Below are 16,857 nucleotides of genomic sequence, written 5' to 3'. Positions count from 1 at the left end.
CTTCCATCGTTGCCACAGTTCCTTGTTGTTTCTCGGTCTGACGAAGGTCACGACTTTTCCACAGTCAACCCTTTCATTATTCAGAAAGGTGTCGACGCAATTGCGGGTCCTGTAAAGTCTTGTTCCAGATTACGGAATGGCACCCTGTTGTTGGAAACACACAGTGCCCTCCAGGCTCAAAAATAGCTGCGTACTTCTCTGCTCCACACCTTCCCTGTCCGGGTGGAACCGCACCGTACCTTAAATTCCTCGCGTGGAGTCGTTTATACACGCTCCCTCGATGGATTGTCTGACGAAGAAATTCAGCACTACCTGTCTGACCAGGGCGTCACGGCTGTTCATCGGGTTATGAAAAGGGTTGACTCGAACATCATTCCAACCCGCACTGTCTTCTTGACATTTGACAAAGTTCAAGCAGGCTATGAGATAATTTCCGTTCGCCCTTATGTCCCAAACCCTACGCGTTGCTATCGATGTCAGCGGTTCAATCACACCAGCCAGTCCTGTTCCAATCCGGCCAAATGTGTTGTGTGGCAAGGATGCCCATGAGGGTGCTTGTCCACCTCCATCCCCTCGCTGCATCAACTGTATGGGTGACCACGCTGCTTCCTCTCGAGATTGCCCCGTTTTTAAGGACGAAAAACTCATCCAGGAAATAAGAGTGAAGGAAAAGGTGTCAACCTTTGCTGCTCGAAAGTTACTCGCCAGTCGACAGCCCACCGTGCCTCAGAAAGGAAAATACAGCACTGTCCTTGCTTCTCCTCAGCCAACAAAGGAGGCGGCCACGCAGACTTGCGACCTCACCTTTAGTACCACGGTCGTCAGATCGGCCAGCGCAAAGATCGCTCGTTCAACCTCACCCCTTTTGCCTGCCCACTCTATGGCTCACCCTTCGTCGGGTTCTGCTAAATCTCGAGCCCAAAAGTCAGATGCCAAGTCTTCGAAAAAAGAGCATTCTCGTGAAGAGTTTTTACAGAACTTCACAACCATCGGTTCCTCCTTCATCTAAACATCATACTTCCAAGAAGGCTACGAAGAAACACAGTTCCTCTCCTTCTCCGCCAAGGCGTGTCCCATCTACAGCACCACCTGGCGGAAATCGCCCTCGGCCGTCTTCTGTGTCGCCGAGGCGCACTGCTGGTGGCCGGTCAACTGGCCGATCGTTGGTGGCAGGAGCTGCTCCTGACCAACCTATGGATCAGGATCTTCTGCCTTCGACTGAATGCCATTCCATGCTGTCGGTCGCAAGCTCTGAGCAGTCGTTGAGTTGACAGCACCCTTGGTCACGTTCCTCCATTTTCTGTTCACCCTATGTCCATTATCCACTGGAATATCCGCGGCATTCGAGCCAATCGGGATGAATTGTCGATCCTCTTACGGTCCTACTCGCCGGTCATTTTCTGTCTTCAGGAAACAAAGCTGCGTCCCCATGACTGCTTTGTTCTCCCCCATTTTCAGTCCGTCCGATTTGATCTCCCTTCTGTTGAAGGCACTCCAGCCCATGGAGGACTCATGATTCTTCTCCATGATACTCTCCATTATCACCCAATCCACTTAAACACTTCATTCCAAGCTGTCGCCGTCAGTCTTTCCCTTTCCGGATACACGTTCTCTCTTTGTACTGTATACATTCCATCGTCCACACCAATGGCACGAGCTGATCTCCTTCACCTTCTTGGTCAGCTTCCACCCCCCTATTTGCTGGTTGGGGACTTCAATGCCCACCACCCGCTTTGGGGATCTCCACATCCTTGTCCACGTGGCTCACTATTGCGAGACGTCTTCCACCAAGCGGATCTAGTCTGCCTCAACACTGGGGTCCCCACATTTTTGTCTGCCTCCACGACAAATTTATCTCATTTGGACCTTGCGGTCGGTACTGTTCCGCTAGCTCAGCGCTTCGAATGGTTCGCCCTTGATGATACACACTCGAGTGACCACTTTCCATGTGTTCTTAGACTGCAGCCTCAACTGCCATATATGCGCTCGCGACGCTGGAAGTTTGCCCAAGCCGATTGGACACTTTTTTCGTCTCTAGCGACATTCGATGACCGTCGCTTTCCAAGCGTCGACGATGAGGTCACACATGTTACCGACGTTATTCTCACAGCTGCGGAACGTTCAATACCACGCACCTCCGAATTGCCCCGGCGCCCCCCAGTTCCTTGGTGGAACGAGGCATGCCGTGACGCAATACGTAAGCGGCGACGTGCTCTTCGCATTTTCCGTCACCATCCAACTTTGGCCAACTGTATCCGATATAAGCAGCTCCGTGCGCGATGCCGTCGCGTCATCCGCGATAGCAAGAAGGCAAGCTGGAAATTCTTTATTAGCTCATTTAACACCTTCACTCCCTCCTCGGAAGTTTGGAGTCGGCTTCGACGGTTCTCAGGCGCGCCTAGTTTCTCCCCGGTCTCTGGGCTCACTGTCGCGCATGATACCATAGTGGACCCCGTCGCAATTTCTAACTCATTGGGTCAGCACTTTGCTGAGATTTCGAGCTCTTCCAATTACCCGCCAGCGTTTCTCCCGAAGAAACGTGCAGCGGAAGTGCGACATCTTGCTTTCTCCTCTCAAAATCACGAAAGCTACAATACTGTTTTCTCCATGCGGGAACTCCAACATGCCCTCTCTTCTTCTCGCTCCTCCGCCCCAGGACCGGATGGTATCCATGTCCAAATGTTGCTGCATTTATCAACCCATAGCCTGCGTTACCTCCTTCGCCTTTACAATCGAATTTGGACCGACAGTACCTTTCCCAGGCGATGGCGGGAAGCTATTGTCGTTCCTGTTCCGAAACCTGGAAAGGACAAACATCTCCCCTCTAGCTATCGCCCCATTTCTCTCACGAGTAGTGTCTGTAAGGTTTTGGAGCGTATGGTGAATTACCGTTTAGCTTGGTGGCTGGAATCCCGCAGTCTTTTAACACCAGCCCAATGCGGATTCCGAAAGCATCGTTCTGCCGTTGACCATCTGGTTGCTCTCTCCACTTATATCATGAACAATTTTCTCCGGAAACGCCAAACGGTAGCAATATTTTTTGATCTGGAGAGAGCATACGATACCTGTTGGAGGACAGGCATCCTCCGCACACTGTTCTCTTGGGGCTTTCGAGGCCGGCTGCCCCTTTTTCTTCGCGAATTTATGGCAGAGCGCACATTTAGGGTGCGGGTGAACACTACTCTCTCCCGTACTTTCTCCCAAGAAAACGGGGTACCTCAGGGCTCCGTGCTGAGTGTTGTACTGTTTGCCATCGCCATTAATCCAATTATGGATTGTCTCCTTCCTGATGTCTCGGGCTCCCTCTTTGTGGACGATTTTGCGATCTTCTACAGCTCTCAACGGACCAGCCTGCTTGAAAGACGTCTTCAAGGATGTCTCGATCGCCTCCACTCGTGGAGCATCGAAACCGGCTTCCGTTTCTCACCCAGTAAGACCGTTTGTGTTAATTTTTGGCGACGTAAGGAGTTTCTTCCGCCCTCCTTACATCTAGGTCCTGTCAACCTTCCGTTTTCCGACGTCGCTAAATTCTTGGGTCTTATGTTTGACAGAAAACTGTGCTGGTCCTCCCACGTTTCCTATCTTTCGGCTCGCTGTCTGCGTTCCCTTAACACCCTCCGTGTCCTGAATGGTACCTCCTGGGGAGCGGACCGAGTGGTCCTTCTCCGCCTCTATCGCGCCTTACTGTGCTTGAAATTGGATTATGGAAGCATAGTCTACTCCTCTGCTCGGCCGTCTATTCTTCGGCGTCTCGACTCTATCCACCACCGTGGATTACGTTTAGTGTCTGGAGCTTTTTACACCAGCCCTGTGGAAAGCCTTTATGCTGAGACTGCTGAACCTCAGCTGTTCAATCGGCAGGCAGTCCTTCTGAGTCGTTATGCTAGCCATCTGTCTTCCATGCCTGCTAATCCAGCCCATGACCTTTTTTTCGACGCCTCCTTTGATGTCGGGTATGCAGGCCACTCCTCCTCCCTACTACCCCCGGGAGTCCGCTTCCGTCAACTGCTCCATTCTCTCTCCTTCCGCTTTCGTAAAACCTTCTTGACAACTGGGGTACAGCACCGCCTTGGCTCCGTCCCCGGATCGACTTGCTCAGAGACCTATGTCAATTTCCCAAGGATGGTACCCCTACACTTGTCTACCGTCGGGCATTTGCTGCTCTATGTGCACAAATGACGGAAGCCACATTTATTTACACCGACGGCTCGAAAACATCATTAGGTGTAGGGAGTGCCTATATTGTTGGCGACACCCCAAATCACTTTCGGCTTCCCGACCAGTGTTCGGTTTATACTGCGGAGCTTTACGCTGTCCTCCAGGCTGTCCACTACATCCGCCGCCATCAGCGGATACAGTACGTAATCTGCTCAGATTCTCTCAGCTCTCTCCTAAGTCTCCAAGCTCTTTACCCTGTGCACCCTCTGGTCCACCGGATTCAGGACTGTCTGCGCTTGCTCCACCTGGGGGGCGTCTCAGTGGCGTTCCTCTGGCTCCCGGGACACGCTGGTATCTGTGGGAATGAGGCGGCCGATATAGCGGCCAAGGCTGCAGTCTCTCTTCCTCGGCCAGCTATTCAGTCTCTTCCGTTTACCGATCTATGGAGCGGTTTATGTTGCCAAGTTGCTCATTTATGACATGCGCATTGGTCAACACTTCCCCATAATAAATTGCGGGAAGTGAAAGCCCTTCCTTGCGCTTGTACCTCTTCCTCCCGAACGCGTCGTCGGGAGGAGGTAATTTTAGCTAGACTCCGGATAGGGCACTGTCTTTTTAGCCATCGACATCTTTCAAGCGGTGATCCTCCCCCACTCTGTCCCCACTGCTCTCAGCTGTGGACGGTCAGACACCTTTTAATTGAATGCCCCTATTTTAATCCGTTACGCTCCTGTCTACAGCTATCGCCTGATCTATCGTTGATTTTAGCAGATGACACGCGCTCAGCTGACCGCGTTCTACAGTTTATTAGTGACAGTGAAATGACGTCAGTCATTTGATTTTTTTTTTGGGACAACCAACTCCTTTCTATAGTGGATTTTTAAGCATTCCTTCTGCCTTTAGTTTCTCAAATTTTATGACTTTGTTCCCCTTGCTGCTGATTTTAAATTTCGTTTTTTTCCTGTTTCCTACGTCACGGGCTGGGCGCTAATGACCATAGAAGTTTTGCGCCCTAAAACCACAAACAAAAAAAAAAAAAAAAAAAGACTCCACAAGCACCTGTTCCCATTTGGACCTATCCTTCTGCACTGCCCAGTTTGACCATTGTCTTGAGTGACCTGTTCTCTGACACATACTTGAGCGACTATTTCCCATGTGCTATCCGTTTGCTGACTCCTACCCCACCTATGTGCACACCCAAATGGCAGCTTACTAAGGCTGACTAGACACTTTACCCCACCCTGGCGACCTTCGACGCACAACATTTCCCCAATTGTATTGACAAGACAGAATATCTTACAAACACTATTCTTATACTAATAAAGAGATAGAGGGGCTGGCCAGTACTTACCTCAGCTCAGTACAGCCGATAGATACACAAAACAGAACAGAAAATTTACGTTCCTAGCGTTCGGAACTTTGTTCCTTCATCAGGGAGGAGAGAGGGGAAAGAAAGGGAAGAAGGGAAAGTGGATTCAGTTACTCACAACCCAGGTTATGAAGCAACAAGGAAAGGAAAACAGGGAGGGTAGCAAGGATGGAGGCCTCCATCCCCTATCCATATCCATAAATATCTTCAGGAAAATGATTGGATGGCTCATGTAAAAAGACCATGGGTTATATCTTAACCCTTCCTTTTTCAGCTGAGCTAGTGCCCCACCTCCTCAATGATCTTTATGCTGGTGAGATATTAAACTTCAACTATGTTTTGCCCTTCAAGTGTAATATAAGTGTTATTCTTTCTTACCAGCAGAGTAAATCTTACTGAACTCTTTCAGCATAGCTGTGATAGTGTTTAAAGGTGTAGTAAGGCTAGCTGAGATACCTTTCAGTTAGGCCAATAGTCATTCTGCTTCTGAAGAGACAGTCATACCATTCATCAATCTTTTTGATCCCATTTTGTAAATGTTTTAAGAGTATTGCCAACATATTTTTCTTGTAATTGTTTAGATTTGAGCTGCAGAACATTTTTGTAACCAAGCAATTGCATAACTCAGTTTTATTCTAGTGTGTGTTCATCGGAGCAGTGTGAAATAAATTTTTAGAAAATAACTTATGCTTTGATGCATTTCCAGTATAATGTGTGTTCACTTTTGTGCTATCTTTTGATAAAACTAATTAACTCATAATTAGTGGAGTTGTCTCTGTTTTCCATTTTGCATATCATGTATTGTTTTTGTTTAACACATTCTGAGAACTCTTTTATCATTGACTATAGATGGCTGCTCGCATGATTAAGGAGGCAATGGATAAAAAGTTTGGACCATCCTGGCATGCTGTTGTTGGTGAAGGCTATGGCTTTGAAATATCTTATGAGTGCAAGAATCTTTTGTACATGTTTTTTGGTGGTAATGTTGGTGTCTGTGTTTGGAAATGCTCTTGAATCTCCATAATATACATGTACTTGACTGACTGGTGGTGGTGGTGGTGGTGGTGGTGGTGCAGCCCTTGATTTATCAATTGTGCATGAATAAAAGTTTCCGGCTTTCAGCTTGTGGAGAGATGAAGCGCTTACCATTAAGCAAAACAGAGTAATTACAAAGTGGATTTTGCTAATAACAGGAGATGAGTGCCAAAAGAATAGTCCCAAAACAGAAATATTTGTCAGTAGCACAAATGGAAAAATATACTAAACCCCCACTTTTGGTCATGGCAGCAAGAATTTTAGAATGAAATGTAAGAAGGGGAAAAGTAAAGCAAAAATTAAAATGTGGCATTTTGTTGGAAACAGTTACACTGAACGACTTGTTATTTCTACACAGATTAATTTATTCTCATGCCACATTTTTACTTTGTCTTTCTCCATTACTTTTCCTTTATAAGCACGTACTGATCTCCTGTCTGGATTGTTGCTGATATTTGTACCAGACTGCTTTGAGAGAAGAAATAGTTTGGTGTGTGCATGGTATTAAAGAATATCTTTGTGATATCCTCTTTTTTAAGACAATACAAAGACATCTATCTTACAACAGACTTTTCCCTCCATTACTGTTGCAACTTGTCTATTAACTATAGTTTCTATCTTGTTGAAAACTATTGCAGGTTTAATGCATTTAGCACACACTGTACAGAATGAATATATCTGCACTCTATTATTATATATTATTATTATTATTATTATTATTATTATTATTATACTAACAATGGAAATGAGTTACTTGTGCATTATTAACAGCATTTGTTAACAGTACAGATATTACTCTTTTGGTACAGCCATTTCATTTTGTTCGCTATGTTACTTATAGGAGGCTGGTATCAGTACATAATCTATGAATATATTTTGGTAAACAGCATATTTTATTTTACATTTATTTGTAATTATACTTAATATTCACCTATCAGTTATGTTATTGTTGAGGTAATTGTATGGTAAGGATATGTAAGTATATTTTACATTATGTAACTACCTGATACATTTTGTATAAATAATTAGTTTCCTGTTGTGGTGAAATTTTCTAATGAAGCACCTCCTGAAAAAGGTGGGGAGGGGAGAAAGCACAGGAATGCAACATTGCCTAAAGACATAAGTTTATATGTAAGTGGTAGACATCACAAGGAAAATACAACCACAAAGTATAATGTACTGCAAAGGTAACGAAAGCATTGAATCTGCAAGGTAGTGATTTTATGTTCAATGAAGAAGGAGGAAGCGTTAATAAATTGGTTTTTAAAAAGCGGATTTGTTGCTGCAGTGCACAAATTAGTAGCTCATTATGTCTTTAATGTTGTTATTAATGATAATGGAACTTACTGGTTGGAACAGTTAGAAAAAGAGCCAGAGCTTAAATGCTTATGTTACATAATATCATTATTAATACTTTCTGAAGCCATAAAATCTTTTCTTGAGATAACAAGGCTGGTATTGAGAAAGTAAGTTAATATGAAGTAAACCTTAATCATGCAGAGATAGCATTGATTCAATGAAAAGAATATAATTTCCTCAAGGGTCTGAGTTAGCCTGTTACTTAAATGTTCCATGTACTTTGGAGATGCATGAGCATGAGCAATAAAATTATATCAAGGGATTTAATGTTATCAACAAACAAAGAACAGTTTCAGCGACTGACATGTACTGACTGTTCTGGACATTGTCAACTTCAGCTGATGGTGCTGTTCTGAAGATGGCCTAAGACTAGGCCAAAACTGCTCATTTTAAATAAAATAACCATCACGGTTTAAACTGTTTTTTTTTTCAACTATTTTATAAACAAAATTTGTATCTGTTTGAGATTCAGAGTGCAAAAGCCCTAGAAGGTGGTTCTTGTGACATGTAAGATGTTTTCTTATCTCACTGATATATTGCCATATTTCGTAAGTGCATTTTCAAGTTTGCAATTAGAAAGATAAATCTTGATACAAAGAGCAGCAGTCAAACATCTTTGTGTGGTGTAGCTATGAAATAATGTTTGAAGAAGTTGGTTTGGCAATAATTTAATTGACTTTGTTATTGTATGTAATGATAGTTAGTTAATATGCTCATTATCAATGCTGATTTTCATTACAATTTCCTGTTAACATTATGACCTTCGTTCCTTCTCTTGTATGTCTACTACTACACCTGTGTTCTGTGTAAAGCTGCACATTTTGTACATGTTTATGTGCATATTTTTATAAGATTTTAAAAGAACTGAATCAATTAGACATTGATTTGTTAACATCAAGAAAGAGTGTAAAATGACTGTCAACCATATAAGTGAAAGACTCTTTAGTTTTTCTATGCGTATATGAACACAGGAATATGTGTGTACTCTCCTCTCCTCTACCCCACATCTCTTGCATACAGACTTGTATACTCCAGTGTTGAAGTCCATGCAAGAGTAATGTACGTCACTAAATATTGACTTCTAGGTGGAAAAATGGAACAGAGTATATTAATATAAAGCAGCTTTTGGGATGCAAATGGTTAGGAGAAAAAATTGATGATCTTACAAGAAAGTGTCAGTGGAAGTCTCAGTGTTTTGGATAGGTAATGCTTCCCTTCGATTGCTGTTCATTCCAGAAATCCAACAGGATCTCCAGTCCCTTCTTAGATTCTTAGGCCCACCCCAGAACCTCTCCCCTGAGTCTATTTGTCTCTGCACCCCTGCCACTCCCTGCACTCCTATCATCTACATGCTTCCTGAAGTCCATAAACCAACCACCCAGGATGCCCTGTTGTGGCTAGTTACTGTGTCCCACTGAGAGAATCTCTGTTCACTTGGACCAGCACCTTCACCCTTTGCCCATAACGTAGCCTCATGATATGGACAGAGGGAGAGGACATGCTCTTTACATTCCTCCCAGAACCTCAACACCTTCTTCCCCATTTGCTTCATCTGGTCCTCAGTCGAACAGAGTCCACCTGCCTTAGTGTTGACTTCCACCTCAAGGATGGCTACATTGTCAGTGCCTCTGTCCATAGCAAACCTACCAACCACCAACAGTACCTCCTCTTCGGTAGCTGCACCAATTCCATACAAGAAGTCCCTTCACAGGCTAGACACCCATGGCCATTGCATCTGTAGTGATGGGCAGTCCTTCTCGAAATATAACAAATAAACATAACAAAATTACCCTCCCACTGTTGTAATGAAACAGATGTCCCATGTCTTATCTCTCCAAGTCACCTCTCGCATTCCCACTGTCCTGCCACAAAGGAGCACTCGTCCCGTGACTCAGTGCCACCAAGGACTGGAGCAACTGATCATATTCTCCACCAGGGTTTCAGCTCTGAATTGAGGAACATCCTACCCACTATTTTCCCATCCCTACTACACTGGTATTCTGCAGCCCACCAAATTTAGTAGGCAATATCGTTGCCCATCCCTACTCCACCCCAGCTTCCAACCCCTTGCCTTATGGCCTGTATCCCTGTAATAGATCTACCTGCACGGCCTGTCCCATACATCCTCCCACCAGTAGCTACTCCAGTCTGCATCTCTTATTCCATCAGAGGTAGGGCCACCTGTGAAAGCAGTCATGTGATCGTCAAACTAAGCTGCAACCAGTATGCTGCTTTCTACATGGGCATGACAAACAACAAGGTATCTGCGTGTATGAGTGTCAACTGACAAACTGTGGCCAAGAGACAGCTGTAACTCAAGCACCACATACTACACAGCCTTCTGTTGTACCAACGCACCCACCAATCTTTTTTCCCCTCCTCTACTTGTCCACTTCTCTCCTTTTTTCCGCATGCAGCAGCATGACACTCTCTCCACTACATCCCTGCACGCTTCCACAAGTAACATTAAACTTCTCTCACCCATAACCTCCTATCCCTCCACCTCCTCACCCTTGCCTCCTCCATACCCCACCACCCTCATGAGATTGTTCTTCCCATGAGGCACTGCTGCAGTCCGCACACCGGCCTCGGTGGCCAGAAACAGTGACTGGGTGTCTGATTTGTGCTTGTGTGAATGCTTGTTTTCTAATGCAGAAGAAGGCATTTTGGCTGAAAGCCGGAATGTATGGCAGTCTTTTCATTGTACCTGTCTGTGACTCAGTGTCTCTTCTGTAAGGTGAGTAGCAATGTATTCTTTTCATAATATTTTCAGCATTTCACTTGTCTCGTACATCTTGTGTGCTATGTAGTGTACCATGGCTGTTCTCCCAGGAATATCAATAATTTGGGGGGAATGTTGTGTACTTCTGATCCTTTTCCCTTAGGTTTACTTGGGTCTCATAATGATCTGTCACATTCTTCTTGCAGTATTGTTGTTGTTGTTGTTGTTGTTGTGGTCTTCAGTCCTGAGACTGGTTTGATGCAGCTCTCCATGCTACTCTATCTTGTGCAAGCTTCTTCATCTCCCAGTACCTACTGCAACCTACATCCTTCTGAATCTGCTTAGTGTATTCATCTCTTGGTCTCCCTCTACGATTTTTACCCTCCACGCTGCCCTCCAATACTAAATTGGTGATCCCTTGATGCCTCAGAACATGTCCTACCAACCGATCCCTTCTTCTGGTCAAGTTGTGCCACAAACTCCTCTTCTCCCCAATCCTATTCAATACTTCCACTTGCAGTATTACATCTGTCAATTTATCTTTATCTACTTGCTCTTGCCTTTCCGTAATACAATCTTCAATTTTCTGTCCTTTGTATAGCCCTCCTTTATTTGTTCGCCGGGAGAACTCTTGACATTCACACAGCTGCTTTTCTCTAAATGTTTCTTCATTTTTTTTTTTTTTTTTTTTTTTAAAAATAGGCCGAACCTATCTTTCCCAGAATCATGCATGCCTCAACATATCTGCAATTCTTATCTACCTTTCCTCCTGCTTTGTCATGTTGCACTTTGTCAATCTCCTTTTGTGTACATTGGTATTCAGTATCCTCTGCTTCACATGTGATGTTGTTATAGAGTCTACTTCCACTAATTAAATTCAGTTTCTTATGTAATAACCAGTGATTATTGTGTGGTCTTGCTTCATTCTGTTGTTCCTCCTCTGCTGCCTTCACTACACCGTGACTCAAAACTACCAGTTTGTCTTCTGCTGTGTTAACAGTTGCATAATGCTGTCTTTGAAACATCAACAGCATCTGCTTGTTAAACTTATCTAGGTCCCATCTCCTTAATTTCGCATATTTCTGCAGTTTTTTTCAATTTATTCTGCTTTTCATGATAAATAAATTATAGTCAGAGTACACATCTGCCCCTGGAAGTATTTTTCAATTTAATATCTGGTTTCACAAACTCCGCCTTGCCATTCCCTGTATATCTAACTTCAACCAGTCCATTTCTCTTTTACTCTCTCTAACCTTACCCAATTAAGATATCTTAAAATTCAGCACTCCAAACTGTAGAGCACAAGATTTGTTTGTTTTTCCTGATAAGAATTTCCTCCTAAGTAGTCTTACCTGTATATCCAAATGGAGAACTACACTCCTGGAAATTGAAATAAGAACACCGTGAATTCATTGTCCCAGGAAGGGGAAACTTTATTGACACATTCCTGGGGTCAGATACATCACATGATCACACTGACAGAACCACAGGCACATAGACACAGGCAACAGAGCATGCACAATGTCGGCACTAGTACAGTGTATATCCGCCTTTCGCAGCAATGCAGGCTGCTATTCTCCCATGGAGACGATCGTAGAGATGCTGGATGTAGTCCTGTGGAACGGCTTGCCATGCCATTTCCACCTGGCGCCTCAGTTGGACCAGCATTCGTGCTGGACGTGCAGACCGCGTGAGACGACGCTTCATCCAGTCCCAAACATGCTCAATGGGGGACAGATCCGGAGATCTTGCTGGCCAGGGTAGTTGACTTACACCTTCTAGAGCACGTTGGGTGGCACGGGATACATGCGGACGTGCATTGTCCTGTTGGAACAGCAAGTTCCCTTGCCGGTCTAGGAATGGTAGAACGATGGGTTCGATGACGGTTTGGATGTACCGTGCACTATTCAGTGTCCCCTCGACGATCACCAGTGGTGTACGGCCAGTGTAGGAGATCGCTCCCCACACCATGATGCCGGGTGTTGGCCCTGTGTGCCTCGGTCGTATGCAGTCCTGATTGTGGCGCTCACCTGCACGGCGCCAAACACGCATACGACCATCATTGGCACCAAGGCAGAAGCGACTCTCATCGCTGAAGACGACACGTCTCCATTCGTCCCTCCATTCACGCCTGTCGCGACACCACTGGAGGCGGGCTGCACGATGTTGGGGCGTGAGCGGAAGACGGCCTAACGGTGTGCGGGACCGTAGCCCAGCTTCATGGAGACGGTTGCGAATGGTCCTCGCCGATACCCCAGGAGCAACAGTGTCCCTAATTTGCTGGGAAGTGGCGGTGCGGTCCCCTACGGCACTGCGTAGGATCCTACGGTCTTGGCGTGCATCCGTGCATCGCTGCGGTCCGGTCCCAGGTCGACGGGCACGTGCACCTTCCGCCGACCACTGGCGACAACATCGATGTACTGTGGAGACCTCACGCCCCACGTGTTGAGCAATTCGGCGGTACGTCCACCCGGCCTCCCGCATGCCCACTATACGCCCTCGCTCAAAGTCCGTCAACTGCACATACGGTTCACGTCCACGCTGTCGCGGCATGCTACCAGTGTTAAAGACTGCGAAGGAGCTCCATATGCCATGGCAAACTGGCTGACACTGACGGCGGCGGTGCACAAATGCTGCGCAGCTAGCGCCATTAGACGGCCAACACCGCGGTTCCTGGTGTGTCCGCTGTGCCGTGCGTGTGATCATTGCTTGTACAGCCCTCTAGCAGTGTCCGGAGCAAGTATGGTGGGTCTGACACACCGGTGTCAATGTGTTCTTTTTTCCATTTCCAGGAGTGTATTTTACTTCTATAATATTTTACTCAAGAGGATTCCATCATTAAGCCATACACTAGATCAGCATGTCTCAGGAAATGCAACAGCTGTGGTTTCCTCTTGCTTTCAGCCATCTACAATACCAGCATAGCAAGACTATGTTGGCTAACGTTACGACGCCAGACCCATCACTCATCCAGAATGTTGTACCTGCAATTACTGGAAAGGCTTATGCCATTCTTCAGGAACACCATGTTTACCTGGCCTCTCCACAGATATTCCTCTGAAGGGTTAGCACCTATGGTACAGTATTGCTGAGTAATGGAGTACGTACATAACAAGGCAATAGAGTCATGCAAATACAGACTTCAACAGGTTAATATCTATCTTTCGTATTATTGTGTGGAAACAACTGAGACATCACATTGCAGAGCTAATAAAATTTGTAATATTTCACATTTCATGAGATTAAATATCTTGTTTCTTTTGTCTATAACTAAGTTCTGAAGATCTTTCTCTAATTGCCAATAATATTGATAGCTTTATTTTTGTTTGACCTCTTTTACTTTATTTTTGTGTTACATTTTAATCATTATGCTGGACCTCTGCCCTGGTGGCATAGCCTTTGTATGATAAAGCAAACTTCATATTGTGATTTGTTTTGGACCTAGGGGAGAGAGAGAGAGAGAGAGAGAGAGAGAGAGAGAGAGAGAGAGAGAGTGAGAGAGAGATAGAGAGGGGGGGGGGGGGGGTAATTGGGATCAAGATATTTGATATTTAATTTCTGGTGAAAAGATAGTGATATTGTAAAATAAAATGCATAAAACTTTCAAAATACCTTATGTTTATTCTTCGTATATAATATGGATAATTGTGTTTAAATTGTAAATCTGTCCTTAAAGTCATTGATGTGTACAGATTCGTATAAAATGTTATTTTCAGAGACTTTAAAGTTTACAGCTATTTTCATGTTTGCTAGTCAGAAGAATATTAGAAATTATGTATGAAGAAGACAGCAAAAGACAATAATATTATTTTTGAGATTGCTATGCAGTGTACAGGTAATTGTATTTATTGTACTAAAGACAATGGAAATAAAGCATTACCTAATTTTGCTTTTATTATATTTCTTAATTTTCACTTATCTGTCCCGAAATTACATGGAAACATTGTTGTTGTTTATGTGTTGGAACGCAAAAAAAGCCTAATGAAGCAAGATTTAGTCTTGCTGAGAGATGCCATACAAAAAGCCTCTTACACACTATTTTTTGTGAAATAGTAAACCATCAGGAGCAAATAAACTCTACTCCAGGTACTAAATATCAATAAAAATAAATTTCTGAACCATTCTGTCCACCAAAAATTGTTTTCTTGAACAAATTGAACATTTACGTAAAAATCAATGCACATCTAAGTAGTTACAACAGAATTTGAATTATAATGTATTATAATGACACAGCTTTTATGGATTTTATTGTTCGTTAACACTGGAGATTGCTGCTAAATATGAAAATGGCCATTAGCTGAAACTGGATAGTAACGAAAGTAAATGTTGAAGTAAATGTTCAGTTTGAACCAATAGGTTAACAGCCTATGATGAAAAAATTAGTAGTATTTGCTAATGTCATCTCCATGTAATTATTTGTCACATGCCATGGTATTAAATGTGAACCTCCTGGCAGAGAATGTGTAGTTGCAGTTGGGCCTTAGTGCCCAGAAATGAATGTGGCAGTGGGTTGTCTTCCCTTGCCCCTCCTTCTGACAAAGCACCAAAGCCTATAGCTTGACCAATAATTTACTTTTAAACATGCCTGCCTGCTGGTGAAGACCTTCTTTATGTGGTGAATAGCAATCTGTCCTAATTCAGTTTTTTAGTCTTTCGCATATTTTCCATTGTTTGATAACATGTAGAACTTTCATACCCATCAAAATAGGGGTCCACATAAACCTGCTGTTTCAGTTAAGAATGAATCAGTACTAAGTATTCTTCCTGCAAAAGAGCACTAAAATTAAACACACTGGAAAAACTAACGTGTTTTGCAGTGAAAAGCAGTATTAACAACATTTCAAGAATAATTTAAATAATCCAATAAAATTTCTCAGTAACACCCGATGGATCGAGAAGAGAGACAGTATTCCTATTCCACTTGACTACTGGGCATGACTGTTTGGCTACCCAGTTGTATAAGATCTCCACTCTTGTCCCCAAAATGTGTTTTGTGTCACAAGAGTTGATTGACCGTGAATAAAGAGCGATTATAAAATTGCACAAAAGAATGATTGCAATTCAAACTAACAAGAAGGCAAATGATAAGTCAAGTGCTAGAACATTAAAATAATAATAATAATAATAATAATAATAATAATATCTGTATCTGTCACACTCAGTGTTGTTACGGGTAAAAAGGACTAATAAATAAAGTAAATTATGTGGTTATAATCAGTATGCAGTTCAACCTGGTCCAGTGTGCATCCAAAGTAACGGTCTCGTAACTTACGTAAACTTGCACTGAATGAGCGTGAACAAAGTCCTCAAGTAGGAAGATTTTCACAGGTTAACGCAGGTTCCTTGTGCATACATGTCCTTGCTGCAGCTGCTTATGGCATTGTCCACTGTGTATACAGGGTGTTCGGAAATTCCCATTACAAACTTGTAGGACTTGTATAGGGGAGTGAGTAGAAAATGTTTTAACAATTATTAACAATTTGAAAGGAACATCCAATTACCACATAAACACATTTGTTAATGCTTACATATTACTTGTTTACATTATTCCAAAACAAAAAAGAACCCAGCATACTGAACATACGGAACTCTACTGATGCATCTCAACAGTCACTCAAAGTGCTGACCGCCAACATTGTTATAGACATTGTACCTATGAATCATGTCCTTGTACACACTCTCCATCCTACCTGTTGTTTCTTCAGTTTCTAGTGCAGCAGCAAGAAGTCGTGCCAGCAGATCTTCCTCTGTCTGTCTCTACAGTAGTGTCATAAATTAAACTTTGCACATGACCCCACAAGTAGTATTCCATAGCAGGTAAATTCAGCGATCGCCGTGGCCACACAGTTGGACCACCAAAGCCTATCCACCTTTTACCATTTGTCAGCTGACATTTCTCTGAACTGAACATGAAAAGTGAGATGGTGCACCATCATACTGAAACCACAGTTCCTGATAGACATTCAGTGGCACAACTTACAAGAATGGGTCTAAAATGTTTTGTAGGAAGGTCAAGTATGCAGGACGGTTACTTAGAGAAGAAATGTCCGGAACACCTGTCTACACATTAATACCAAACCAGTGCTGAAATCCTTCAACATGTGTGGCACAATGGTTTTCTTCCCTTCAACATGATGCAGTACATCATCTTCAAATTAAGGCAGGTAGAGTTGCATAGAGCATTGCAGCCCTGTCTCCTCATGGTGAAGGTACC

At 43.7% G+C, this 16,857-nt stretch overlaps 1 protein-coding gene across 5 annotated transcripts in view; it reads left to right on the top strand.

Moving 5' to 3' along the window:
- The window catches only part of LOC124548527 (dynein axonemal light chain 4-like), a 52,892-nt gene extending 38,419 nt beyond the window's left edge, over nt 1–14,473 (top strand). For 2 of the 5 annotated variants that reach the window (XR_006967706.1, XR_006967702.1), the window contains one exon: nt 13,548–14,473. Coding sequence is in view for 1 of the 5 variants with exons in the window: in XM_047125180.1 (XP_046981136.1) it covers nt 6,377–6,541 (165 nt within the window). In the remaining 4 variants the exon portion in view is untranslated. Of the gene's footprint in view, nt 1–6,376; nt 6,542–8,211; nt 8,701–13,547 lie in introns of those variants that run through there. The other 3 variants (XR_006967704.1, XR_006967703.1, XM_047125180.1) reach the window with 3 other exon arrangements.
- Nucleotides 14,474–16,857: the final 2,384 nt, after the last annotated feature.

Source organism: Schistocerca americana, chromosome 1, assembly GCF_021461395.2.
Source record: "Schistocerca americana isolate TAMUIC-IGC-003095 chromosome 1, iqSchAmer2.1, whole genome shotgun sequence".
NCBI classification, from domain to species: Eukaryota; Metazoa; Arthropoda; class Insecta; order Orthoptera; family Acrididae; genus Schistocerca; species Schistocerca americana.
The sequence above is the reverse complement of the archived record's forward strand: the minus strand, read 5'-3'. Positions and strand labels throughout refer to the sequence as shown.